The sequence below is a fragment of the Abramis brama genome (genome assembly GCF_963993115.1).
Source record: "Abramis brama genome assembly, chromosome: 17".
NCBI lineage: Eukaryota > Metazoa > Chordata > Actinopteri > Cypriniformes > Leuciscidae > Abramis > Abramis brama.
In genome coordinates, this window is record NC_139979.1 from 5559831 (window position 1) to 5586662 (window position 26832).

The following is a 26832-nucleotide window of genomic DNA, read 5'->3' on the forward strand; positions in this document are numbered from 1 at the left end:
GTGAACTTTCCCCTATCTCAGTGTAATAGAAATGAACAATTCGTAGGTTGCTTCACCTGAAAAGTCTGTTTGTTTGGGCAGAGAAAAATGGCAACATACCTTAACCAGTGTTGTGGGTTTCTGTCTGTCCGACCAATAGGGGGAGTGTCCGGGAAACATGTTTGAAAACATTTATTCGCACATAAATTACACACTTTACTACAGGTGCACCATTATTAAATTATGGCTGGTAAAAATCCAACTTTCATGTTATGGCCGATAATCAATAAATGGCCGATATTTTCCTCAATTAAAAATAAAATCAATAATTTAAAAACCCACATGTGATTTTAAGCATCACAACATTATAACTTAAATATGAAAAAATTACATTTAACAATGTTATTAAATTATTAGTGTTTTTAAATATTTTTACACTTTAAGAAAGCTTTAGATTACAGGAAGGTAAAAATAGAAGAAATAGTATTCAAGTTATATTAATATTATATTTATCTATTATATAAAATTAAATAGTATTATTGAACGTAAGAACGGGCGAAGCCATTTGTAAATTGATTGTGTCTGTCGTCCGGTGTCATCAGCTTCGGTTATTTTTAGCTGTACAAAACAGCTTGTTATGCTTGAGAATGCAAACTAGTATCACTTCCCATATTATTTAAAAGTATTGTCATAATTATAAAAACACTGGTTTGTACTGCAGATAGTTTTATCATTCACTGAACTTTGTTATTCTTCTAGTTATTTCCCTATAGCAGCTCATGAATCGGAAGTCTAGCACATTCACAGAAAATAGCTTACTTCCACAATGCAAGGTGTGTATATACACACATATACACTGTTGACATTTTCTGTGTGAAATTACAGTATATTCCAGGTTAATAATTGCTTTACTTTCACAGTAATTCCACAGTAGGACTCTTGTATATGTATTGTGTATATATAGGTGCAGTGTGGCATGAATAGATTATGCTGTGGAGTTTCTTGATTCTGGTTGGTTTTTTTCTGTGCCACTGAACTTTTTTTTGGCTCGCTTTTAGCAGTTTGTGTTGTTTGTTTTGTAATTTTGTAATGTTCAGAATTTATCTTTTTTACTATTATTATTTGTTGAGTGTCACCATTGTTGTGTTTTGTATGTCGAGTATTAATGTCTGTGCATCATTAGGTTACGAAAGAAAAAAAATCCTTGTGTTGCAAGATGATGTCACTTTTCAAAGATAAATCTCAGCTGCTTTATTGTTGTGAAATATCCATCTACAAACAATTGTGAATTTGAAATAAGATGTTGGCAAATCTTCATGCTGAAATAACGCTAATAATAGTATAGTTTGACTAACTTAAATTCAGCCAATTAGCTTATTTTATATTCTAGCTTGTCATTGTTTTAACACGTTTTCATTTGTCATACTTCTGACATGGCTAGATCAGAAATTTGAATATGAATATACAAGCTCCAAGATCCCAATGGAACACTAATTAACAATTACAGTACTAAACAAAGTTGGCATGGTTAAAGACAACTTTATAATGTGACTTCACAGTAAATTACTGTGATGTCAGCATCATTTTGCTGTTGCTAACAGTAATTCGTAAGAAAATGACCCAGCATGCATTCATTTCACTGTAAATTTCTGACTATGGTAATTTATTGTAAAATAATACTCTTTAATCCTGTAAATTCCAACCGTTGATATTTGACATTTAGCATGGGTCAGTTCTTCCCACTGTTCTGCTGGGATGAGAAGACACACTTCCTGTTGTTTGGGCTCACAGTTACTCGCTCTGAAAGCTGGTGCAGACGCGAGTAAAGTGCGAGAAAGCTGCCCACTGCTGCCAGCGCTGAGCAGGGGTGCGACAGGGGTGAGTAGTTTTGACTGGGGGTCGACAGAGAACATTGACAAGAGTGTTCGCTCTAACTCAGCCTCCATGTCTCCTGTCTCTCTGTCCCACCCTTTTCCACACCAAAGTGGGGGGGATTTTTTACGGTTGACCTTCTCCTCACGCTTTTGTGAACTCCTTCACCTCATGTCAATTCTCTTGACCTACTTGGTCGCCCCGGAGCAAGCCACTTAAAAGAGCGAGATGAAATTCTGTAGGACACGCTCACATATGTTTCTTGTTGTCAGCGAATACTAATACTTTATATTCTGATTCTTGCTATTGAAAAAGTTTGAGAGAAAAAACAGAAGCAACTGTTTGTTATTGCGCTCGTAAAAGTGCAGGAGGGATGGAGAAGAACATTCACTTCAGAAATACATAAAACTTTCATTATCACTCTTTTTGTTTAATTTCACATTTTAATTTTCAAACAGTAATTTCAGAATGTTAACATGGCAAAGAGTTCGTACATTCCAAAAATAACTATATATCATAAAAGTAGACTGACATATAAAATAATAAAAGAAAAATTGTGAACATTCCACTTAATTATCTGTATGTTTTCCAAACAGCTTAATTTTCATTCATGCCAAATATGGTATCTAAACTGACTAAGGGCCGTAACAATAAATACCTCCAAACGTACAACTCCACATCTGTCTCATCTTCCTCTTCACCGTCATCACTGACCTGGAATAAACAACTCAAGCGCTCCTAGACCTGACTGCTGAGCTGTTGAGCCTCAGGTATAAGACCAGAAGATTGCTGGCTGTCAGAAAGCTGCACAGATAATGCACTTAAGAGCAAGTCAAAGAGCAAGATGCATTTCTGCTGGTAGATGCAGGATATTTTATGGTCAAACGAGTCCAAACAAAAAGCCATGAATGTGGGGAGGTTGTGCGAAGGGTGAGGTGGAGGGTTTCCGAGAAGGGCTGTTTGTCAGTTTTGCAAACGGTCAATAACCTTTACAGTCATGTCTTAAAGTTTGTGAGAAATGTGTTCTGAACACACAAAATCAAAAACTATTTTACATTTTCTGATGTTCTTGCTCATGCAACTTTTACTAATATATTGCTACACTCTAAAAAACTAAAGATTATTTTTTGGCTATTTTATACCTTTAACATCCATGAAACATTTCCAATGCACAAAAGGTTCTTCATATTGGAAAAAATGTCTTCACACTATAAGAAAAATGGTTATTTTAAGAACTGTTCACTGAAAGGTTCTTTGGGGGACCTAAAATGGTTCTTTTACACTCTTAAAAATAAAGGTTAAAAAGGGGGATTTCCACAGTGATGCCATAGAAGGACCATTTTGGGTCCCCAAAGAACAGTTCCTATAAGAACCATGTTTTCTTAGTTCACTCTTACAAATAAAGATTCTTTATTGGCATCTATGGTTCCACGAAGATGCTTTAACATCCATGGAACCTTTCCATTGCACAAAAAGTTCTTTATAGTGGAAAAATGTTCTTTAGATTTTTTAAATGTTCTTCACACTAAGAAAAAAGATATTTTAATAAATGCCCACTGAAAGGTGAATTGGGGAACCAAAAATGGTTCTTCTATGGCATTGTTGCGAAAACCCCCTTTTGGAACCTTTATTTTTAAGAGTGTTGGAATAACATTAAAAAATAAATAAAACTAAAGAACCTTTTTTTACCTTTTTTGTTTCATGGATGTTAAAGGTTCTTCATATAACCAGATGCCAATTTCAATTTCAATTTCAATTTATTTATTTAAATGGGACAGTGCATATTCATGAACGTACAATCAAAGTTGAACGTAAATACGCCGGATTTAGCACAATGCTAATTTCCATCCGTAGTCCCAAACATAAACAAATACAAACCAAAAAACAAACAGACAATATACATATCAACAAATATACATATATAGCTAAAAAAACATTAAAAGTTCCTATACCTTATTGTACTTATTGTAATATTAATTTAAAGTGCATAAATGCCTGTACATAGACATCCCAAAGTGCTTATTATAAATATATAAATAAAACTACCTATCAAATTTTACCTGCACACTTAATGATTACATTTTGACTCCGCCAATAAAGAACCTTTATTTTTAAGAATGTATGGCATCCCTTTTGGAACCCTTATTTTTAACTATAGAGGTTGTTCTGGTTGCATGACACTGCTATGTGGTTGTTAAGATGTTTTAGATAGTTGCTATGTGCTTGACAAAAGAGCTCACCCTCAAATCTCTACGATATCAGGATCTCTTTGTCTTTAGATATGGCTCAGGTACCTACTTCAACAAGTATGATATTACAGTGAAGATTTTACAAATACACTTATCCTCAATTGGCTACATGATTTGAGGCATCATTCACAAATGTTGCGCAGTGAATTACGTGGCAAAGTTTAATGCTTAGGGTCAGGGGTTGTAGCGTGGCGTGAACCACCTCAGGGCTGTAACCAGAGCGGACCTCTTCCCAACCAAATCAGCACTAATGTATGGCAAGTTAGAAACAGGAGATGTGTGTGTGTGTGCTGTACTTCTCTATTCACCTTCACAGACTCATTGAACACTTTGGCAATCTCTACATCAGATCAGCTGCCAGCACGGAGAAGCAGATCATGTGTTAAACTTAAAGGGTTGAGAGGAAATGCAGTAAACCCTCGGCCAACCTCAAGGTTTGTTTGCTCAAATGTTTTATTTAACCCCTAATCACCACATTAAGGCTTTCTTTCATTTGGCCTTTTACGCTCTCAAAGGCCTCGTTTTAGAGCACTAATGAAAATAAACCGCAGGGCCCCCGTCTCTTTATTTTGAGAGGGAACACTGGAGCCTTGGGTTCAGAGCGGGGTGAAAAACAGAGGGCATCTGGAACAAAGACCAGAAGACCCAGAGGTCAAATGGCCTGGTGTCCAGAACTTCTTCAGCGGACGCTGTCGGGGAAGAGAACGCGGCGCTTGTATAATCACAGATCCGTTTTGTCCATGCGTGTAGGATAAAATATATCACGCGGGGCTGACACGCCAACAATAGATCATGTTTTTTGTCTGAGCTGGTGCGAGGCGCTTTTGACTCTTTTCAGCGGGCCACGCATCTGGACAACCGCAGATTAACCCTCCATTCACTGGCCTGTTTTCGGCAGATGACCTCGGCGTCCGTCATTTGCTGACTGCGTCCACACAATTAGACCCTGAGTGGGAGATTTCCAGGTGAAGAACGTTATCCCGGGCTCTTTAGGGTCAAAGTTAATGAGGGGAATTAGAAACCATCACTAACGTGTTGCAATTTTTTGCCTCACGATTCTGGACAGTCACGGTTTGTGTGCTCTTTATTGAAATAGGGGTCATCGCTTAGCTTTTGTGCTCTTATGGAGTGTGCTTGGATAACGGGATTTCAGGGCATTTGACTAGGCCGTGTTACTTTGACCCAGAGTTCAAATAGATGTATCTGGAGAGTTCTAACTAATTAAACTAATAAACTATTTCTCATACTTCAGGTTAGTGAATAAACAAGTAACCCCTAACTGATGTGACTTTTGCATGGGAAGCAAGCACCACTCACATATATAAAATAAGCCAAATTTGTGGTAGTGCATTTTTAATGCAGAGCTACCTTTCCAGACATATTCACGTTTTTATGAACTCTTCCTATGGATTGTGGAGGCTTTAAAAGAGGTATTGTATTTTAACTACATTTTAGAGAACGATTTACAGGTCTTTTGTTGTTTTTATTAGTGTGGTATGCTTCAGATTGAGTTTCACCATGAGCCATGTCATTAAATAACACTCAAATATCATCCTGTCTTACTCGCTAATGTCCCAAACGAGGTAATGTCCTGTCATGTGACCCCCATCACCCACCTGTGTAGACTTTGTCTTAATCCCTGCTGATCTCCTCTCTGCTTTGAATACTTGGACTACTGAGTGTAACTAATTCTCCCACACAAGGATATTGTCCTCCCCATTTCAGCTTTGTCTTTCCTCTCTTTCACTAGTCTCATTCGTTTGCCGAGCAGCCGGACAAAAAAAAATCCTCCAAATTAAAAAGACTTAATGAGCTATTACCCTCATCTTAAATCTAATTGTCTACTTTGCCTCCAAAACGGATAAACAATCAGTGCAGAGAATATCCTCTCTGAATGCACTGTTTCAACTCTTTGTTTGAAATCTGAAAACAATGCAAGCTTTGCTTTGAGCAAAAACATGAAATATTTCACCCAAACATGAAAATTGTCATGATTTACTCACCCTCATGTCGTTCCATCTTTCTTCAGTAAATCACAAAATTATATGTTATGCAGATGTCCAAACTGTTCTTTGCCATGCAATGAAGGTGGATGATGATTTAAACAGTCCAGCTCTAAAATGGGGAGAAAAAAAAACTTTTTACAATTCTTTTTACAATTAATTTTTTTTTTACATATCACTCGTGTGTGTGTATACACAACCGTTACAAATTTGGGGTTGGTAATATATTTAATCAAAAAACAGTAATGCTGTGAAATAATAGGGCTATTACAATTTAAAACAACTGTTTTCTATTGTAATATATTTTAAAATATAATTTATTCCTGTAATGTAAAGCTGAATTTTCATGAATTTTTTAATGTAATGTTTCAGCATCATTTTCTCCAGTCTTCAGTGTTGCATGATCCTTCAGAAATCATTCTAATATGCTGATTTGATGCTCAAGAAACATTTCTTACTATTAATATAATGTTGAAAACAGTTGTGCTGCTTCATACTTTTTGTGGGCATTTTTTTCAGGAGACAGAAAGTTCAAAAGAAAAGCATTTATTTGAAACATTTAAAATATTAGAAAAGTCTTTACTGTCACTTTTGATTCATTTATTGTGTCCTTTCTGAATAAAAGCATTCATTTTTCTTTTTCAGGTCAGTAAGACGTTTGTGTTTATATACAAAAATATGTATAAGAAATTTGCTGTATTATGCATGCTGAGATTTGAGAGATAAGATTAGGGTGAAGATTATCAGCAAACAACCATTATTATTTAAAAAAAGAAAAGAAAAAAGATATAATATCCAAGTACTCTGAATATAGCACAAAAGTAGTATGGACTACTTTTAAAATTATTTTATAGTGCTTTTTTTTTTCATTTCAGGGTTGGAAATGCTACATAAGCAAGAGATTTTGAATTTTTGGGTGATCTATACCTCTGAGCACCACAGAGTTTTCCTCACATTAAATGTGAACATTTCCCAGCAAATGGTGTACGTGTCACCCCCCACAGTACACAAACAGTGCATCAGACGGAGGAATGGTACAGACGACTATTCCATAGAGACGGCCAGCCCCTATAGGAGCTTTTTCAGACGACCATTTGGTGCTCCCATCCCTAACCTATTGACCCTCAACCTAGAGAGGTCAGCTGTGTCAGGGAGCCCAGATCCAGCACAAGCCTGTAAATCAAGCGCTGGCGGGAACGGCGCACCGTCCCGGGTCCCAGCCAGGCCTGGCACCATCACTCTCCCCGCTGTGACGCACTACCAGGCCGGTTCCCACTGAACCATGCCACCCTGGCAGGCCTCGTGACCCCGTTCGGGATACATCAGCCTTCGGCCATTCTGTGGGTGGAAAACGTTTGGCCATATAACCCTCCCAGGCCCCACCTGCGTTTCAGGGCTTCCTGTTCTGGCTTGCATCACAATCATGTATCTTTCAGGCACCGCCGCACCTGGAACTCAAGCACACAAATCACACTTTCAGGAACGTCCGTGCACTCCTGAGATGGCGAACGTTAAACACGCTTTGGTTTGACCTGTGTGAGATCACCCCAGGGCTGACTCTAATGGACAGAGCCATAAAATGATCATGTTGCAGTTGCAGTTTTTTCCAGGCAAACGACGACACCAGTTGTTGTGATTCCTCACTGGCTTTGTGATCTGTTCCGCATGGAGGAACTCAGGAGGGAAACCTATTTTACCTTCCGTTGACTCCATACTCCAGTGATGAAGCACAGATCTGTCCACTCCTCCTCCACTGTAAGCAGCAGCGACTGACAGCAAACCCTCTACATGTCCCAGGAAGCCATAATGTCAATAATACAATAGCAGAATAAATTCAGCGAATAGTGCAGGGTAGTAACTGTAATAGATAGTAATAGGTAGGTAGGTAGTAAGGTTAGTAATAGGTAGTAATCTGGATTACAGATAATTGTAATTAGATTATATTACATTTTAAAATACTCGTAATCAGACTACAGTTACTTTTTATTGATTACATGATTAGCCTACTTGATTACATGATTAAGGGATAGCTCCCCAAAAAATAATTCTTACTCACCCTCGTGTCGTTCAAACCCGTAAGACTTTCGTTCATCTTCAGAACACAAATGAAGATCTTTTTGATGAAATCTGAGAGCTTTCTGTCCCACCATTGACAGCTACGCAACTACCACTTTGACACTTCAAAAAGTTCATGAAGAGATCGTAAAACTAATCCATATGAATCGAGCGGTTTAGTCCAAATTTTCTGAAGAGACACGATCGATTTATATGATGAACAGATTGAATTTAGTCTTTTATTCACGTTTTAAACACTGATCAGCGAACATAAACAGAAGCTCAACCGAAACTGCTTTTGACACTCGAGAACAAACCACTTGCAGAAGCTCAAATGTGATGCGTAACACGTGAATGAACCTCATTGGTTCTTGCTGAAGCTCAAACGTGAAGCGAATTAATCTCATTGGTTCTTGCTGAAGCTCAAACATGCTGCGTAACACGAGAATGAACCTCATTGGTTCTTGCTGAAGCTCAAACGTGATGCGTAACGAGAATGAATCTCATTGGTTCTTGCTGAAGCTCAAACGTCATGCGTAACACGAGAATGAACCTCATTGGTTCTTGCTGAAGCTCAAACGTGAAGCGAATTAATCTCATTGGTTCTTGCTGAAGCTCAAACGTGAAGCGAATTAATCTCATTGGTTCTTGCTGAAGCTCAAACGTGCTGCGTAACACGAGAATGAACCTCATCGGTTCTTGCTGAAGCTCAAACGTGATGCGTAACGAGAATGAATCTCATTGGTTCTTGCTGAAGCTCAAACGTGAAGCGAATTAATCTCATTGGTTCTTGCTGAAGCTCAAACGTGAAGCGAATGAATCTCATTGGTTCTTGCTGAAGCTCAAACGTGAAGCGAATGAATCTCATTGGTTCTTGCTGAAGCTCAAACGTCATGCGTAACATGAGAAATGAATCTCATTGGTTCTCGCGCATCAAGTGAACATGCTTGAGCTTCTGTTTACCACAACTGAGTTGATGAATGTTTATATGTGAATAAAAACATAAATTCAATCTGTTCATCATATAAACCGATTGTGTCTCTTTAGGAAATTTGGACTAAACCGCTCAATTCAAATGGATTAGTTTTACGATCTCTTTATGAACTTTCTGAAGTGTCAAAGTGGTAGTTGCGTAGCTGTCAATGGAGAGACAGAAAGCTCTCAGATTTCTTTAAAAAGATCTTCATTTGTGTTCTGAAGATGAACGAAAGTCTTACGGGTTTGGAACGACATGAGGGTGAGTATTTAATGACATAATTTACATATTTGGGTGAACTAACCCTTTAATATTCATAAAATGGCAATCACTGAGACTCCCTAATTATGATAATTAGAATTTAATTATTATTTTCAAATTTTAATCTTTTAAATGTTCCTTTCTAAAAAAGCCTAATGTTTATAATTTTTCTGAAAGTCTTCCAGTTTTGTCTAATTGCACACACAAGTTTGAGAGGCCACACAGCATAAACAAGTAAAATATTTTTTAGTAAGTGTTTTATTTTGATTGCTTTATTTTAAACTACAATTTCCGAACCCCCTGCAGTTTCTACACAAACCCCAGTTTGAGAAAGCCTGACGTATGTTTAATACACTTTGGGTTGTTGATAACAAAAAGTGGAATTAATTTTCTTTCTCTTCGCATCTTTTTATCAATATGTTACAAGATCATTCTATTCAAATCAATGTGATAAATGAGTCAAAAAGTAATCAGATTATACCAAAAATGAGTAACAATAGATTACGTTGCAATTTTCAGCATGTAATTTATATTCAGTAGTGTTAGCACACAAGTACATACAGTGCTAAAGTTTGGGTTTTAAAATTTTAAAACAAAATTTAAATTAATATTTTTATTCAGCAAGGATGCATCAAATTGATCAAAAGTGACAGTCAAGACCTTTATTATATTACAAATTATTTGTATTTCAAATGAAATGCCGTTCTTTTGAACTTCCTATTCATCAAAAAAATCTTTTTTTTTAAAGTGTCATGTTTTTCACAAAAATATGAAGTAGTACAACCACTTTCAACAATGATAATAATAATCAGAAATGTTTCTTGAGCAGCAAATCAGCATATTAGAATGATTTCTGAAGGATCATGTGACACTGAAGAATAGAATGATTAAATAGATTTAAATAGAAAACTGTTATTTTAAAATGTAATATTTCACTGTTTTGAGTAGAACTGTTATTTTATTTATATATATATATATATTACAATATTACTGTTTTTACTGTATTGTTGCTCAAATATAATCAGCCTTGACAAGCATAAGAAACTTTCAAAAATTCGAAAAAACTTTTACCGACCACAAACTTGTGAAAAGCAGTGTAAAAATAATACTAAACTGGTTCCCCAACATGTACTGTAGATTATTCTGTAGGTGTTGCTTTATGCACATTCATAACAAAATCCCCATATCGTCAGAATTTACTAAGTATCACTGAGAGAAATTAAGCAAGGGATGGACAGTTAGCCCATTAATTATTACAAACTAAGCAGTCATTTTTGCCATAATGAATGACCGGGTGAGTGTACTTAAATGTAGGCTATACTTACAAAAAAAAAACAGTAATGAAATATTGATTTGAGTTTAAATTGTGAAAAGACAGTACATACAATAGTGTGACATAAGAGACATGAAACACAGCTGTAGGAGATCGCTTTCCAGTGGCAACAGACGATTATACAGTTCAGTGGAAATTATACAAATATATTTGACTGTAAAATGCCACAAGTGACCAACAGGAATTTTCTAGAGTCGTGTAATAATTAAAGTTGACGTCAAACAAAGAAGGAAAAGTTCTGTGCCAAATTATATATATATGCAGCAAATTGTCGGTGCGTTGATTAAAAAAAACAAACAAGCATTTTTGATTTGGTGCGCGGATTCTGTACTTTAATATATAAAAACATATTGCCATTAGATATCTAATTATTTATTTTTTCCTGTTACAGATTAGTGTCTAACACACTTCCATCACCTCCATAACTAGTTTATATTTGTATTAAGTATTAGATTATGAAAGTTTACGCAAGTATGGTGAGCCTACACAGTATATTTGTTGCTATAATGAATCATTTGAACACTGCTTACCTAAAGAAATAAACCTCTTTCAGATGTGTTTAAGGTGGCGTGGGGGATCCACAAAAATAGATGCCAGATCCAATTCTGGAGGTGTCAGACACCGATCGAGCTTGTTTTGCTTCCAATTAAGCTCTGCTTATATTCAATTACATAACCAGAAATCATTTTCAAGTGGAAGAGGCACCACTGACTCCACAGATATCATGTTATAGGTTTACTGCTGCTCTCTGATCTTCTGTTGCCCTCTGCTGGTACAATTTCTGCCAGCTACTGTATGGATTTGAGATCATTCAGTCCAGAAGGACAAAATTACCTGCTCTTGTTAGGCGACTCTCTAGTATACTGGATTCTGATTGGTCAATAGCAGCGTTCAGCAGTCAAATATGTCTGAATAATGACCGTTGTCCATTGCAAGACTGTATAACTGGCCGCTCATCCAGGCAATCGGTTTCCTTCACAGCAGTGCCCGTCTTCTGTTTCTATGTGCTCTCTAGAAGATAATAAAAGTTTCAGTATCATCTGAAACTGTTTGGAATCATTTAACATTTTAATGTTTTTGAAAGAAGGCTTCATTTATTAGATCAAAATACAGTAAAACAGTAAATACAAATAAAAAGAACTTTTCTATTTTAAAATATAATTTATTCCTGTGATGTCAAATGATAAATACACACACAGTCCCTGTCAAAAGTTTGAAGGCATTACTATTTTTTATTAATTTCTGTGATTCAAAGCTGTATTTTCAGCATCATTTCTTCAGTATTCAGCGTCACATGATCCTTCAGAAACGTATATATTTTTTTGTTAAAAAGAACAGCATTTATTTGAAATCAAAATTATATATATATATATATATAGAGAGAGAGAGAGAGAGAGAGAGACACACACATTTTATAAAATAAGTCTTTACTGTCATTTTTGATCAATTTAATGCATCCATGCTAAATAAAGGTATTCATTTCTTTTCCTTTTTTAAAATCTTACTCATCCCAAACTTTTGAATGGTGCTACGGTGGTATATCACAGTTTCCACAAAAATATTAAGCAGCATAACTGTTTTCGATATTGATGATAAATGTTTCCTGAGCAGCAAATCAGCATATTATACTGATTTCTGAAAGATCATGTGACACTGAAGACTGGAGTAATGATGCTGAAAATTAAGTTTTACCATTACAGGAATAAACTATATTTTTTAAAACACATTCAAATAGAAAACTGTTATTTTAAAATGTAATATTTCACTGTTTTGATCAAATAAATGCAGACTGCTTTCAAAAACATAACACTAGCTTAAAAAAAAATATTCCAAACTTTTGACCGATAGTGCATCGACTCGATAAGAAACCATTTAAAAAGTTGGAAATAATTGTCACATCATTCCTTACTAAGAGTTTATTTATTTTTCAAATTAAAAACACTGCTAATTTGAATTCCAAGCATTTTCTTTTGATGTAAATTATAAATGATCTTTTATTATATTACTTAACCAGTCCAAGCTAATGAGAACAAATTTAATTTATTAATATTTGTATTGAAGTAATTTAAATATTGAGTATTAGTGTCGGTCAGCTCCACATGAAAGATATGCATGAAGCAAGAGTGTAACAAATTAACTCCCTTCATATCGGATTATTATAATACCCCATAAACAGTCAGTCTCTCCCTGCCTTCAGTTTCTCAGTCATTGTGTGATCATGCTTGGATCCTCCCATGCACGGGGGGCTTTTGGCCAGGCTGGGGTTGCTGCTCCACTGCTGGGGCGTCTTAGCCTGGATGGCGAGGGCATGAACGCATGTGCTGAGCTCCTCTCGCAGGGACTCGTTCACAAGCCGATGACGCTGCAACAGGGAAAGACCCTCAAACTGAGGACTCACCACCAGAACTCTGAAGTGGGACTCTGAACCAGGGGGCACAGCATGCATGTGACTCTCATTTATAACCTCTAGGTGCTCAGGTTTGAGGGCCTGGGTCAGTTTGGTCCGAATGGTGGTCTCTACAGGACGGGGACAACTGGGATCCATGTGGGGCCGGTGATGGGCCAGCTGTCTGGATAAGGCAAGGGTGCAGGATGAGGGACGCAGGCAGCGGAGAGCACAGGACAGCATCAGGCACAGGAAATCACCTGCAGGAAAACATGAAGGATCAATGACACATTTTAATTTGTTAAACCTAGATTCTCATTTGGCACCACAAGCACAATTTGCCTTCTTAAATCCCCATAAACCTATCTGACAAATCTTGAAATATTGCAGGATTGTATAAATGTTTTATTCGTGCAGTTTTTTATATTTTATATATGTGCCCTCATAATTTTTAATCAAGATAATCTCTTTTCTTCTCTGATGTCATGTTTACTGCGTGAGGGCGGGGCAACCTGTCACTCACATGAGATCAAACCACAACCATCTAATCAATTCCCCATAAACATATACATGATCGCAATAGAGAAGAAAAGACGATCGCAACTTTCATTTCATGCGACTTTAAGGACTTAAAAACTACAAATAGACACTTAAGCATTCTGTAACATACTTGTGATATGTAAGCTTATAATAAAGAGATATTTGATGTAAAGAAAAATAAGCAGGAATAAAGAGCTAAAGTTTTATATATTGATATTTTTATAATGATTTTCATAATTTTATCAAAAAGGTTGGATGCTTTAGATTGAGACAAACTAAGTAGTTTAGAGATAATTTACTTTTTCAGCGTTTGTAAGGGATTTTACTAAATATAGTATTGAGGATGGTGACAAATTAATATAATTTCACCAATATTTCAACCCTGCTGTGTTTGAAACTTTTTGAAAATGGAAAAGAAAACAAAGAAGAAACTCTTGAATAATAATTAATAAAATTACAGTTTTGTCATTTATCACTCCAGCTGTTGCCATGGTAACCTAATCTTGCACGTGCCTGAATGAACTGGGACATTCTACCAGAAACGTACATTTCCAGAAAAAAAAATCTTGGGGGAAAAAATATATTTTTCTTAAATCTGAACGTTGAGACATATGGAGGACATGTTAAACTATGAGAAACACATCTCATGCCATCTCAGCATGTTTTTATGATTAAATAAAATACATTTTTATACGCATTTCACCCCTAAAATGTCAGGCCCTGTCACAGACAAATTTGTATATGTCAGAATGGTTTCCTAATGAATTTCTTTGATACAAATAGCATTTTCTTATTGATCACATGTCCCTGATTGTATCTAACATGGTTTTATAATTCATTTAAGAAATATAAGTAACTTTTCGGTCAACTGTAGTACACAAAATCACAGAATACCCACCAGGCACTCATATAGTTGTAAAATAACTAACTTTACATAGGAGATTTTTATAAAAACATAGTAGTGGATATATACCCCCACCTTCATCTACACAGTTAAAGAGATTAATTAATTAATATTTCCTCAAATAGTACACTTTTGTCATATTTCCTGTGTGACAGGACTGACCATGGCGTGACAGGACTGACGGTACTGTGACAGGACTGACTTTATGGATTTTGATGATGCAGAAAAAGTTATGTTTTGTGTTCTTTATTTAAGTTTTGATTGGCATTTCTTTTTTAAATTATTATTATAATTTTAATGTTAATGTAATATTAGACTATGGTTAAATTCAGCCAAGGACATACATAATATTGCCAAAAGTATTGGGACAGCCCTCCAAATAATTGAATTCAGGTGTTTAAATCACTTCCATGGCCACAGTTGTATAAAAATCAAGCACCTTGGACTTCATTTTACTATTGCATGCGTTAAATACATAAAATATGCAATAAATGTAATAAAAAAGAACAATAACATTAATTTGTAAGGCCGTGTCACACGGGAATGTGACAGGGCCTGATGTGACAGGGCCTGACGGTTGGCCATTTTAAACTGCCATTACTCAGCCTGCTAGCATGCTAGCATAAAAACTGTTAACATGCAAGCAAGGAATTTCAATAACCTTTTTAGACATGTTTTGGATTTAAAACATTTTCATTATTTTCTGGAATGTTTTACCGTGACAGGGCCTGACCCTTTAGCTCGTCTTCCTAAAAAAAATATACAAAAACAAGCTTAAAATCATACAATTCAATGACAGAATTCAGCCTTAATCAATGTAAGCTTCACCTGGGTCAAATGATGTCACTTCCTCTGAGTGATACCCTTAAAGGCGTATTTCACACATTTTATGTAGAGTTTTATGTAAACGTGACAGGACTGACCAAAACATGGGGACAGTTGTAAAATAGAATTTATTTGTAGAATGTATATATAATTTCATGTTTTAGATCAGTTGATGTGAATGATAACAGCTTAAACTTGTTATTGATGAGTTTTTTTTTTATAAATAACAGTTTGTAGCATAACAAAACTATGAAAGCTGTAGCTCCAATTTGGCTGGGGACAAGGACATTGACAGGATTTGTAATTTTCAAAAGTGTTTTTAATAAAGAAAAAAATATCTGAGAACCTAATGAATGTCATATTCCTTTACAGAACAACTCACAGAAATCAACTATGAGCCAGTTTTAGAAATTTTTGGATGAAATACTTTTTTATTCACTGTAACAATTCAAGGACAGATAATGTACGTTTCTGGTAGAATGTCCCAACTAACTTGCTGAAACGCTGTCGAAATATGTACAAAAGGGAACTGAAACATCGTAAATACCTGTAATTATAACAGCAGAACTGAGAAACACTGCATGTTTATACTCGTTTACATGTGGTTGAAATCTCTTGCTCGGTTCAATCTCATAAATAAATGTCATGCTCTATAAAAAGTATAATGTTACTGATGTCGCAACACCCAGCCGAAAAGGTTAAAATTTATATTTTCTAGATTCACCGACACAGTTGCTCTTTAAAATGAATTTTCTAGCACAGGTTTATTTAAGCAAATGACAAGTGGCCGAGAAAATACATGGTCAAAATCATTTCACTCACCTTTCGCGTTCGGCGTGTTGTTTACGCAGAACATCCACAGGAAGCGCTTGATGCGGATCCTCCTTCACTGTTTAGAATGCGGGCGGCAGAAATGACTCTACTGCCGCCTAGCGGCTAGAGAGAGAGTTGCGTCAAATACATGCGCTTGATGGCACTGTTCTACGTTTGTTTTTAGATATACTAAAATCCAGTCTTTGGTTATACTAACAGGTTTGGTTTAATATATGTTACATAAATAACACCGTTTTCAAAAGCGCTTCAGTTACATGTAGATCGGACGATTACAATCAAAACTTAATGCATGTGTAGGTACAATGCATGTACTGTTGTTGTTAAGCGCTACTAGCCTACAATACATCACAAGTATACTAAAATACGCCATTGTTTTGTTGTTAATTCTATGTTTATTTTATATACAGTACAAAGTTGGCGTAACGTAACCACAAAAGCTGACGAGGTCAAATAAATAGCCTAATTACTTATCACTGTATTGTAGATTTACCATTCAGAAGTAACGTTAGGCCTACATTTACAAAAGCGTAATCGCTTTGTTTGAAAATTATTTTTTAAGCAATTTGGGGTTAGATAACATTTTGACTCTGTTTGAAAAATTAACACCTAAATATAGACCTAGGCTATATACATTTCTGATCTTCACAGATTATTTTGTTTATTTAGTCTTTAAAGGACAGACATGTCATACTTTTATGCGGCTTTTGTTGAGCATGGCAATAAAGTATTGACCCTTTTCACATTTCAGTGTTTCTCCAAAGCGGAAGTTGACATAGTTGGGTACCGTAAACCTATGGTCAAATAGCAAAAGAAAAACTCCACAATATAGTGTTTTCACAACTTTCAAAAAGAGGAAAAAGGAAAGATAGATTGATAATGGCAGTCAGAAAAGAGAAAGATGTTAATTTTACCATCACTCATAGACACTGTATTAGAAACACCCTAACAGCAGCATTAACTAGTTTTTTTTAAATTTGATGCAAAGGTACTATAATACAAAGTATAGTGTTATAAATGTACATGCATTTTTAAAACTTTTCAGGATTTGCGATGCTGATGACTATTAAAACGTCATCAGTCTGTGAAAAGGGTCCATTTTCATTCATATGGAAACAGGGCTTTGAACCTTCTGCAAAGCATGTAGGTTTGTGTTTCACGAAATAAAAAGTCATACTGTACGAGTTTGGAATGACATGAGGGTGAGTAAAACAGATTTCTTGTTTAGTATGCAAATAAAGTTTGTCTATGTGGTGCATCAAGAACTCAAATCATCTATTCAAGCAATATACCATTTGTTTATTATTCGTATGTACGTTTTAAATCCACTGAGGGACAGTTTTAACTGCACAAGCGCAGTCCAACCCCCCGAATACGAGTCAAAAAAACAAAAGTAAATCTCTCACAAACTGTAATACAGAACCATTTTGGTAAGGATGGAATCTATATTCAGCGATAATGTCAACATTTCCATTCTTATGTACAAAAAAACAAATCACAAAATGAACAACATACAGTAGTACTCTATTTCTCATGTTCAACATTTTTATCTTTTTTGTTTTTATTAATCCACATATTTATTCATTTACATACAAACATCTACAATCTCTACAGCACAGTACAATGATAAGGTGATAAACTCTCTGTCACATTTAAATTATGGTAATACATTGAAACTGACAAAAGCATCAGAAGACCTATGGTATATTTGTAGAGTACACGGATGTTGGCCTGTTTTCTTTCAGCTGCTGTTTCATCAAATATGGCCAGCGGACATTTTAGGCCCGGTTTCACAGACAGGGCTTAGATTAAGCCAGATATATTTGAAGTTGCTTTCAGTTAAAACAACTCAAACATGCATTTTAGTCTGTGACTAGCTTAAGCCTCGTCTGTGAGACCGGGGGTTAGTGTGCTTTCTTGCCCGATAGTTTGGGGGCAGAGCGAACATGTTTACCACTTATTGCTTTGATTTCTTTTTGCACACAAGATTGGTTGTTGCTAATTGAGCACGTTTAGAAATACAAAAGACCCTGTAACAAAACCCATATGTCTTGCAACCAGTACACAATCTTAAGTGATGATGTGCACCAAATCCAGGACTGCTTGTGCACAGAGATAAGTCACTGCTTCACTGAGATTAGTTACTGTAATTCACAGCATACGACAGCAAATATGACGGAATTCGATGAAGGGAACAACAGCGACACATTAAGAGATGTGACCATATGAAGGGTTACAAACTGCAGGACTGTTTGGAAATGGTGACATCAAATAAGTTCTATATTAACGAACGATTGGTTGTGCGTACAAACAGTTCACTGACAAACCCAATATTTAATAGTTATATTTTCAAGCATTCTCTAATTGTATCCAGCTTTCGGCTTATTTTAACCGTTTGCACGAGCATTAAGTGCGTAAAACACCTGATTGAGAGATATGTCTATAAGCCTTGTTAGGGGTGGGCGATATAGACACGGTTAACCGGTAGAAATTTGTCAACCGGTAGAGATTTTGGACTATCATCTCCATCGCGGTTACACTCATGTGATGTTGCTGTGCTATGCAGTCATTTGCATGCATTTTTAAGTATTGCCGTTTAAAAACTAGTGATGTTAAACCGTTAAAGCGCAGTAAGCAGCGAAAGACAACTCATTTCGCTATATGCGCGTGCTGTTTCTCAGCGCTGAGTGTGAGCGTGTGAGAAATGAACAGTGATTTTTGCCGACTTACTGGGCTTGATCGATACACATACTTAAGTGTCAAAGTGACCATGTCTTTGCAAGTAAACACAATCACTTATACATTGTCTTAAGTGAACGTGAAGAGTTGAGAAAGAAAACACACGAGTAATATATTGGATCCGTGCAGTCGTTCTTAAAGAGACAGCATCCCAATCTACCTGCTGTCGTTATTAATGTTAATCAAACGAGAAAAAACAGAAAATTTCTCACTACTCTTGGCTGAATAACTTTTGTAAGTTTAATAAGAAAAAAAATATTTTTAATTTACACAGTGAAGACTATGCACCGTTTTTTATACATTTGATTACTTTATACAGTTTATATAGTATTTCTTTTTATTTCTAGTGCTTGAAGTTTTTCAGCTAGGTCTATTTAATTTATGTTTCTTTGTCACTGTTAACTTGTCTTCAGTAAGCTTGAGAGTTGCTTTTTTACTTAGGCTAGTATTCATTTTTAGTGAATGGTGACAAGAATTATGAAAATTTGATGGTATCAAAAAATTTGATATAATTTAAAGCAAAAATATCTATATTGTGATATCGTTATCGTGAAATAAAATGACTCATAACATAAGATTTTGGTCATATCGCCCACCTCTAAGCCATGTTTTGTTTTTCATATTCTGTTTCTTCATTCGCTTGCTTAGATCCCCACACCCTGCTAGAACGTCAATTTATTACAAATCATGTTTTTGTCTGCCGTGATGAGAGATCTGCCAGTACAAGCCGAGGAAGTAGAAAATATTTGGCAATTAAAGATGCACACGGTCACACATGGCACACATACAGATTGTCACTACAGCATCTGTGACACTACTGGTGACGGAAGGTCACGGCAGGGATGGCAGTTTCTACGACAGTTCATTTTAAAACTATGTGATGCGTGGCACTGCGCAATGCCAATTTCTCTAATTGAAATAATAATACGTAAGGCTGTTATAAACATTGTAAGCGCTTAAAAGTTACATTTGTGTCTAAAATGAATAGTTTGTGTTTGGTAACCACTTTGGTTAAAGTATTTTTAAATCTAAAAATTGGTTGGTTGTCTACTCTGAGCACATAATATGGCTGCTATCCTACAAAATGGCAGTAAAGAATGTTGAATGACACTAAAAACTGTTGTTGTGTAAGCGCTGGCTGTGTTTAAAAGGAACAGGGCTGAAATATAGCTTCCAGCCAGGTGGGGTTTTGTCTTTTCAAATTTTTTTTTTGCTTCAGTATCTGGTCATTAAACCAGTTTCCCATGATCCTAGAACTAGTATTAATTGTGCTTGGTAAAATGTAGCAAGTTGCACGGTTTAGTGCTTGTCCTAATGGGATATCCATGGTTTTTGTTTCCCATCAAACGTTACAACACATCGTTTTTAAAATCCATTGAGTTTTGACTTTCGCCTCTTTTTGATGCTATATTCAGTTACTGCTACCAAGTCACCAAAAATTGAACATCAGGTCAACAATGATACAGCAAAAAAATCACCCTGCATGTGGCACTACATCTGCTTCTACAGATACTCAAAGTAAAAAATACTATAAAATCAAACTCTCATAAACAGTTATATAAATAAATACAAATATTCAGAGAACACTCAACATTTCACATGCAAGCACACGTACTTCCATACTTTACACACACACACCCACATACAGACGGATACCTCTGTTTCTTTACAAGAACACAAGAGAAAACATGAAGGAGGGCGTTTGTGTGTGCTGCAAATCAGTGGACTTATTCAGACATTTTTTTATATATTTGCTTTGATAAAAAAATGAAATTCCTTAATGAACAGAAAACCTGTATATACATACATCAAATGGAATCTATCTAAGACATTATGTTGATACTAGTTCAACATCTGAACATGTAAATATTTTTCTTATATATATATATATATATATGTTTGTATATTTAATAATAGTTTTTGAGTGTTCAAACAGACAGACTTGAATTACAGCTAATTTTTATATATTTATATTCAATACATCATTTACATAATCATCAAAATAAACCTATTGTTTTTAATCAAATCACTTTGTGCTTCATTTTATTTTTTCTGTTTTTTCACGTGTTCAGTGGATTTTTTGAATGAGAACAGGGCGAATGTAAGGTTCGTCTCAATGTTTGCGCACATTCAAAAGGGACGCCACTGAAACTGCTCTGGATAAAACAATAATGCAAAATATGAATAATGGCTTACTAAACCAAACTAATGACAACCTGTCATGTCACTCTCATATTTTACATCATGTCCAAAGAATCATGGGTAAAGTAGTGTAATACAGAGCACTGTCATCAGTTATGTTCACCATCTTCAAGCATATGTCGCGCTTCATTGCATGCACAACACTGTCAATGTCAGACATTTTGAAAGAACAACCGAATTTGTCAGATGGAGTCCAACAAAAAATGAGTGAACCAACGATACACTGTCTATAGTTATGTAATGTTAGCATTTATGCTGTAAAACATCTAAAAAGTGAGGAGTGCTTGAGCCGAGATAGCAGACAATTGCGGCATCACACACTTCTCGGGACACAAAGGACTAGAGTAAAGCAACAACGACCATCACCAGCACCACTAGATCAACACTGTCCATTCAAATATATCTATCTACTGATTTCACGGGTCCTCAGTGATGGTTTTCAAACCGCATGATGGCTTGGATGAAGATTAAAGGGAAAGTCAAAATGAACATGTTAAAATTTCACATTCGTACCATAACGCAAATCTGGAATGTGTTTAACATGGCAGTTTTTCTACACACACACACACACACACACGCACAATATTCCTGTGAGACAATGAGATATCAGCAGGGAACATATTTATACATGTAGATTTGAATGAAGTGAAATTAAAATGAAATAACAATGCAATTGCACATATTGGAGGAATGAAGATATCTGTAAATGTGGGATTTGTTAGGGCTGCTTCCAGCATTGCTCACTCACGGACTGGGTTTGGGATTTGGGGGCGACAAAGTCGGGCATTCCCTACTCAAACGCTGCCAGCTGCTGGCTGGAATACCGCACTATTGAAGCACCTGACCGCGAGTCTCGGGCAGCTTGAGAGCCAAGAAGCTTCCGACCGCCAAAGCCCCCGACGCGAAGAGGATGGGCACCGCTTTAGTGATGCCCACGAACGACTGGAAGATGCTGATGCCCAGAACTGCTGCTAACTTACACAAGGCGTTCAGAAACCCGAAGGCTGTAGTTCTGGAAAAAGGGAGAAAAAGATTCAAAATGACATCAATTGGATCTGTCTATCTGATTTTTTTTTGTCCTTGAGAGGAAATTTCTTTCCACCGTAGATGCATACATAACACAAACACAAATAACATGTTAAATTATCACATAATACAATCAAAAATAGTTGCTTACATCACAAAAAAAAAAAAAAAACAACAACAAAGAGAGCATAAGTGATGTATCAATGGCCGATTTCCTATGTCTTTAGGGCTCGTATAGATACAGGAACAAAACTCTTACTTTACCTGGCCTTTCTACACATCAGTAACCTATACCTACGACCAGAGGGCAGGGGGATACAATATTTATAGAGTGGGTGGTAAATAGGGGTAGGGATACCAATCATTTTACTTGCTAAATAAGTTATCTTTAAGAATTTGTTCTTGTTGGTAACTGTTATCATATGAAAAAACAAATGGCACCAGAAGTAAGGACTGGCTCAATAACACTACGATACAAAAGAAGAAGAAGACGAGGCTGAAGTGTGCGAATAGCTGTCAGTCTCTGTTGACAGCACTTGTAAACCCCTAGAGTGTGCTGGCTGAAGTTGAGATTTTGATCCAAAGTAATGCCGAGATATTTGAAATACTCTACCCTTTCAACTATCTCTCCATTAATGGTAATGCTAGAAGCATGAATCTGGGTTTTTGGGGAGCTAAAGACCAGTTCCTTAGTCTTTGAAATATTGAGGTGGAAAAAGTTATCCTCACACCACGTACTAAAATGTGCTAAAAGAGTCATTGTCCTTATTAAGCAGATCAAGAATAGCTGTATCATCTGCATATTTAAAGTAATGAGTAGTGGTAAATGGACTCTCACAGTCATTTGTGTATAGAATATAAAGAAATGTGCTAAGTACGCACCCCTGGGGGGCGCCGGTATTAAGAACAATGGTTGGTGATAATGCACTGTCCACCTTTACCACTTTCAGTCTATTAGAAAGACAATTATGGATCCAATTTATTAAATCTATCCATCTATGCGTTCGTCCTTCTATATATCTATATAGTATCTGCCTGTCTGTCAATCAATCAATCAATCAATCAATCAACCAACCAATCATCTATCTATCTCAAAACATTTCTGAAATCAAATGTTTGTTCAGTAAATTACCTCTTAGAGGTGCTCAAGAGCTCACATTGTTGAGCAGGCACTGTCAACATATTTTCTTAGAAATAATGCATAAGGACTCTGTGGCAGAACCACTGAGACATCATTCATTTTGACTGAGAATTTTTAGATATCCCCTAAATTATAATGTATTTGATCTGCACTGCAGTGGCAATGCAGCACAAAATTACTGACATACGTTTGATCTATTAATGTTTCTAATCATTTTCATTTAGTATAATAATAAAAAATTATTATTAAAAGAATAAGACAATCGTGTTTTTATCTAATTCCATGACAATTATTCATTTTAAAGTGTGGCGTAACATGCAAGTGTCCAAATACTTACTGAGGTCATTGTATTAATACAATGCAGAGAGAAAAGTGGCAATTGTGGAAGATGCAGTAATCACAGAAATATGAACTTGGCCCACCTCTTGTCCGAGGGGTACAGCTCCACCGTTAGTACATCCAGGGCATTCCATGATGCAATGCTGATGCCCCCAAATAGACAGAGCAGGGCGATCATAGCGGATTCGCTGTTTCCAAATGACAGGAAGAAGCAGCTGACACAGGAAATCACACTGGAACCCGCTGCACCAGAGGAGGAGAGTGACAACAAATGTTTATTATTTATTAATAGCTCAATTGCCTCATTTTCAAAGCTCTAAAATGTGTTCAGCTCTGATGCAACTTGTTTTTTACCCAGCATTCTTAGACGTCCGATCTTGTCCATAAGCAAAGCAGACACAATGTTCCCAGGCAGGACAGCAAGTGTGCCAAGGAAGCTGACGAAATAGATCATGTAGGCATTGTTCTCATCGCTGAAATCCAGCATGCAACCCTCTTTGTTATGCAGAAAGGTGCTGTTGATGAGTTTGCTGTTGATCAGCCGGTACTTGAACAAGTCTAAAAACAGAAGAGGGCTCTTGTTAACCAACACATCAGCTATTCCTCCACAACAGTTTACGTAAACACTTCTAGGCCAGATAGATGACATCTTTATGCATGTGTTCTAAACCATTGAGCTACTTAGAAGGCTTAGAAGACAACAGCATTTCTGGCCCTGTTTACACCTGGTATAAGATGCGTTTTGGTCGATCGGATCACAAGTAGACGAGGGAGACACATACCCAGTATATACACCTAGTATTTTAATCCGTCTCTTTTGTCCGCTTTGGACCACTTCTGTCCTGATTTCTTCGAGGGGAGGGTCTAGGTAAATGCATGGGCTTTTTCAGATCTTTCGATATAATGGACAAAAAAAGCTTGCACAATTTACATATGAACGCAAAATAAGATGATGGAAGAACATACGGAGAGCAGCAGCTTTCATTTCTCTGACAGCTGCAAGACCACGCCGAACACTGTGAGTGTTTGTTAGAAATCAGGAATGGTGAGAGAACATTGTGCTTTGTCCATTGTGCTTCCCGTCTGGCTAGTGCGCTTCCCATGATGTTTACACATTAAGTCAGTAGGCGGAGAGTAGGCGTCTTTTGTGGCTGTTCGAACGCATTTGACCACATGAGCGTTCACACTACAAAAACAATCCAGTCAAATGCGTTTTCCACTACCTCTGGAAGTGGTCGAAAGTGGACAAGCTCAAAACGTTTTAGATCCCGTTTACCCCTGTATTTAGCGTTGTCCACTTGTGATCCGATCTACCAATACAAAATGCATCTTAATACCAGGTGTAAACAGGGCCTCTGACATTTTGGCTCTGTACTAAAACCTTGTGGCTGCTTTCAAAGGCCCATTCACACAAGATATGGTTATTATATGCCCGGTTTCACAGACAAAGCTTAAAGGGATAGTTCACCCAAAACTGAAAATTAGCCCTTGATATAATCATCCTCAAGTCATCCTAGGTGTACATGACATTCTTCTTTCAGACGAATACAATCGGAGTTATATTAAAAAATGTCCTGGCTCTGCCAAGCTTTATAATGGCAGTGAATGGCTGTTTCTGTTTTGTCCACAAAAGTGCATCTATCCATATTATAAATTAAAATATTTTTCTTACACAAACGCATCGCTTCGATTCAGAAGGCCTTTATTAACATCCTGGAGCACTTTTATGATGGATAGATGGACATTTTTTTATATAACTCCAATTGTATTCGTCTGAAAGAAGAATGTCATATACACCTAGGATGGCTTGAGGGTGAGTAAATCAAGGGCTAATTTTAATTTTTGGGTGAACTACCCCTTTATGTCTAGTCACAGACTAAAATGCATGTTTGAGCTGTCTTATCTGAAAGCAACTTGCACTGACATATCTTAAAATATGTCTTAAGATGCACACCAGTAATGTGTTTTTCTAAGGCATGTATATAAAAACTACCTAAGTATCCTTATTTAACAAAGGCCTAATCCTGGCTTAATCCAAGCCCTGTCTGTGAAACCAGGACATAGTCTCTCATTTCATTGCCATCTTGAATTAATGCGTTCATTAAGCTCATTGCAATAATTCTGGGATTTGCTGTTCTTTTGGAACAGCAAAATGATGCATTTTAGGGAATGCATGGACTGATAAAATACACCTCAAATGCAATGAAAATTGCTTTAAGTAAAAGTGTCTGCAAATGCATAAATGTAAAAGTTAAAATGCTGTCTAGGTAGGCAGATAACTAGATTTTAGAACAGACTCAAAGCTTTTGTTTTCAAGTTTCATCATTCATCTGCAAGCTGCTCAGAGAAACAATCATAAACAGCCAGTACGACTGATTTAGGAAAAGCAGATTGTCATTCCCTCACAGACAGTCAGAGGAAGAATCTGAGCTGGTGTTGCTAGGATACCTGAAATGCGTGCAATAGCTCTAAAACCTGAGGCCATTTTAACCGTAGCAAAACATGTCACATGAGTGTCTTCTTATAAAGGATCATAGCTTTGAATGCCTACGGCTTGAATCCAAATATTTGATACGTCCGAATGTGTCGATCACATTCAAAAACATTCAGCAGTGCTATATTTGTTTATAGCCAGGAGGGTGAAACCTGTGTTCTTCTCACCAGTGTTGTAGAAAAGGGTGGCGATAAAGGTGCAGTTTCTGAAGAAGGTGTTGCTTGATGTGATATCCTCAAAGTAGCATTCCTCAAACATGGAGTCTTCAAACACCATAGACTTCATCTTCAGATTCAAGAACCTTTAATGGCAAAGACAAAAGATCCACTAAGAAATTTGGTAACACATTAGTTTAGGTAACCCATTCTTACTATTAACTAGTTGCTTATTAGCATGCATATTACTGAGATATTGGCTGTTTATTAGTACTTATAAAGCACATATTAATGCTTTATTCTGCATGACCATATTCTACATCCCTTAATCCTATACCCAATACCTAAACTTAACAACTACCTTACTAACTATTATAAACGTCTTGAAATACATCATCTGAACAATGTTTTGAGGTGTGATAACCGTAGTATAAGCATAATGATTGACTCCAGGCTGTTGAATTATTAGAAAAATAATGCACACCCGAGGTGGTAATGTTATTTTTCTAATAATTCAATGGC

At 36.4% G+C, this 26832-nt stretch overlaps 3 protein-coding genes across 5 annotated transcripts in view; all 3 read right to left on the reverse strand.

Moving 5' to 3' along the window:
* nr2f5 (nuclear receptor subfamily 2, group F, member 5) overlaps window positions 1-12491 on the reverse strand; it is a 45709-nt gene extending 33218 nt beyond the window's left edge. The window contains exons 1-2 of the mRNA XM_084089007.1: window positions 11259-12491; window positions 6104-6215 (exon numbers count right to left, since the gene is read on the reverse strand). The gene's annotated coding sequence lies outside the window, so the exon portion shown is untranslated. The remainder of the gene's footprint in view (window positions 1-6103; window positions 6216-11258) is intronic.
* Window positions 12492-12629: 138 nt separating this feature from the next.
* Window positions 12630-16303, reverse strand: bola1 (bolA family member 1). Of its 3 annotated transcripts, none has more exons than XM_084089016.1 (3): window positions 16206-16268; window positions 15276-15307; window positions 12630-13374 (listed from the first exon to the last, which is right to left on the reverse strand). In XM_084089016.1, the coding sequence occupies exon 3, from the start codon at window positions 13355-13357 to the stop codon at window positions 12905-12907; it is 453 nt and encodes a 150-aa protein (XP_083945142.1). In that variant the 5' UTR covers window positions 13358-13374; window positions 15276-15307; window positions 16206-16268; the 3' UTR covers window positions 12630-12904. The 3 variants fall into 3 exon arrangements, with proteins under 3 accessions (XP_083945142.1, XP_083945141.1, XP_083945140.1); XM_084089015.1 differs by having other exon boundaries at window positions 15220-15307; window positions 16206-16223; XM_084089014.1 differs by lacking the exon at window positions 15276-15307 and having other exon boundaries at window positions 16206-16303.
* Window positions 16304-20915: 4612 nt separating this feature from the next.
* Window positions 20916-26832, reverse strand: part of sv2a (synaptic vesicle glycoprotein 2A) — a 34172-nt gene continuing 28255 nt past the window's right edge. The window contains exons 10-13 of the mRNA XM_084089849.1: window positions 26323-26456; window positions 24016-24219; window positions 23745-23904; window positions 20916-22167 (exon numbers count right to left, since the gene is read on the reverse strand). Coding sequence (XP_083945975.1) covers window positions 21984-22167; window positions 23745-23904; window positions 24016-24219; window positions 26323-26456 — 682 coding nt within the window. The 3' untranslated portion in view covers window positions 20916-21983. The remainder of the gene's footprint in view (window positions 22168-23744; window positions 23905-24015; window positions 24220-26322; window positions 26457-26832) is intronic.

What these genes read in the sequence shown, in the direction of transcription:
- bola1 (XM_084089014.1), bottom strand. Translation starts at nt 16,239, where the DNA reads ATGTTCTGCGTAAACAACACGCCGAACGCGAAAG. An exon ending in CAACACGCCGAACGCGAAAG is followed by an intron (nt 13,375 to 16,205) that starts GTGAGTGAAATG and finishes GTTTTCCTGCAG; the next exon opens with GTGATTTCCTGTGCCTGATG.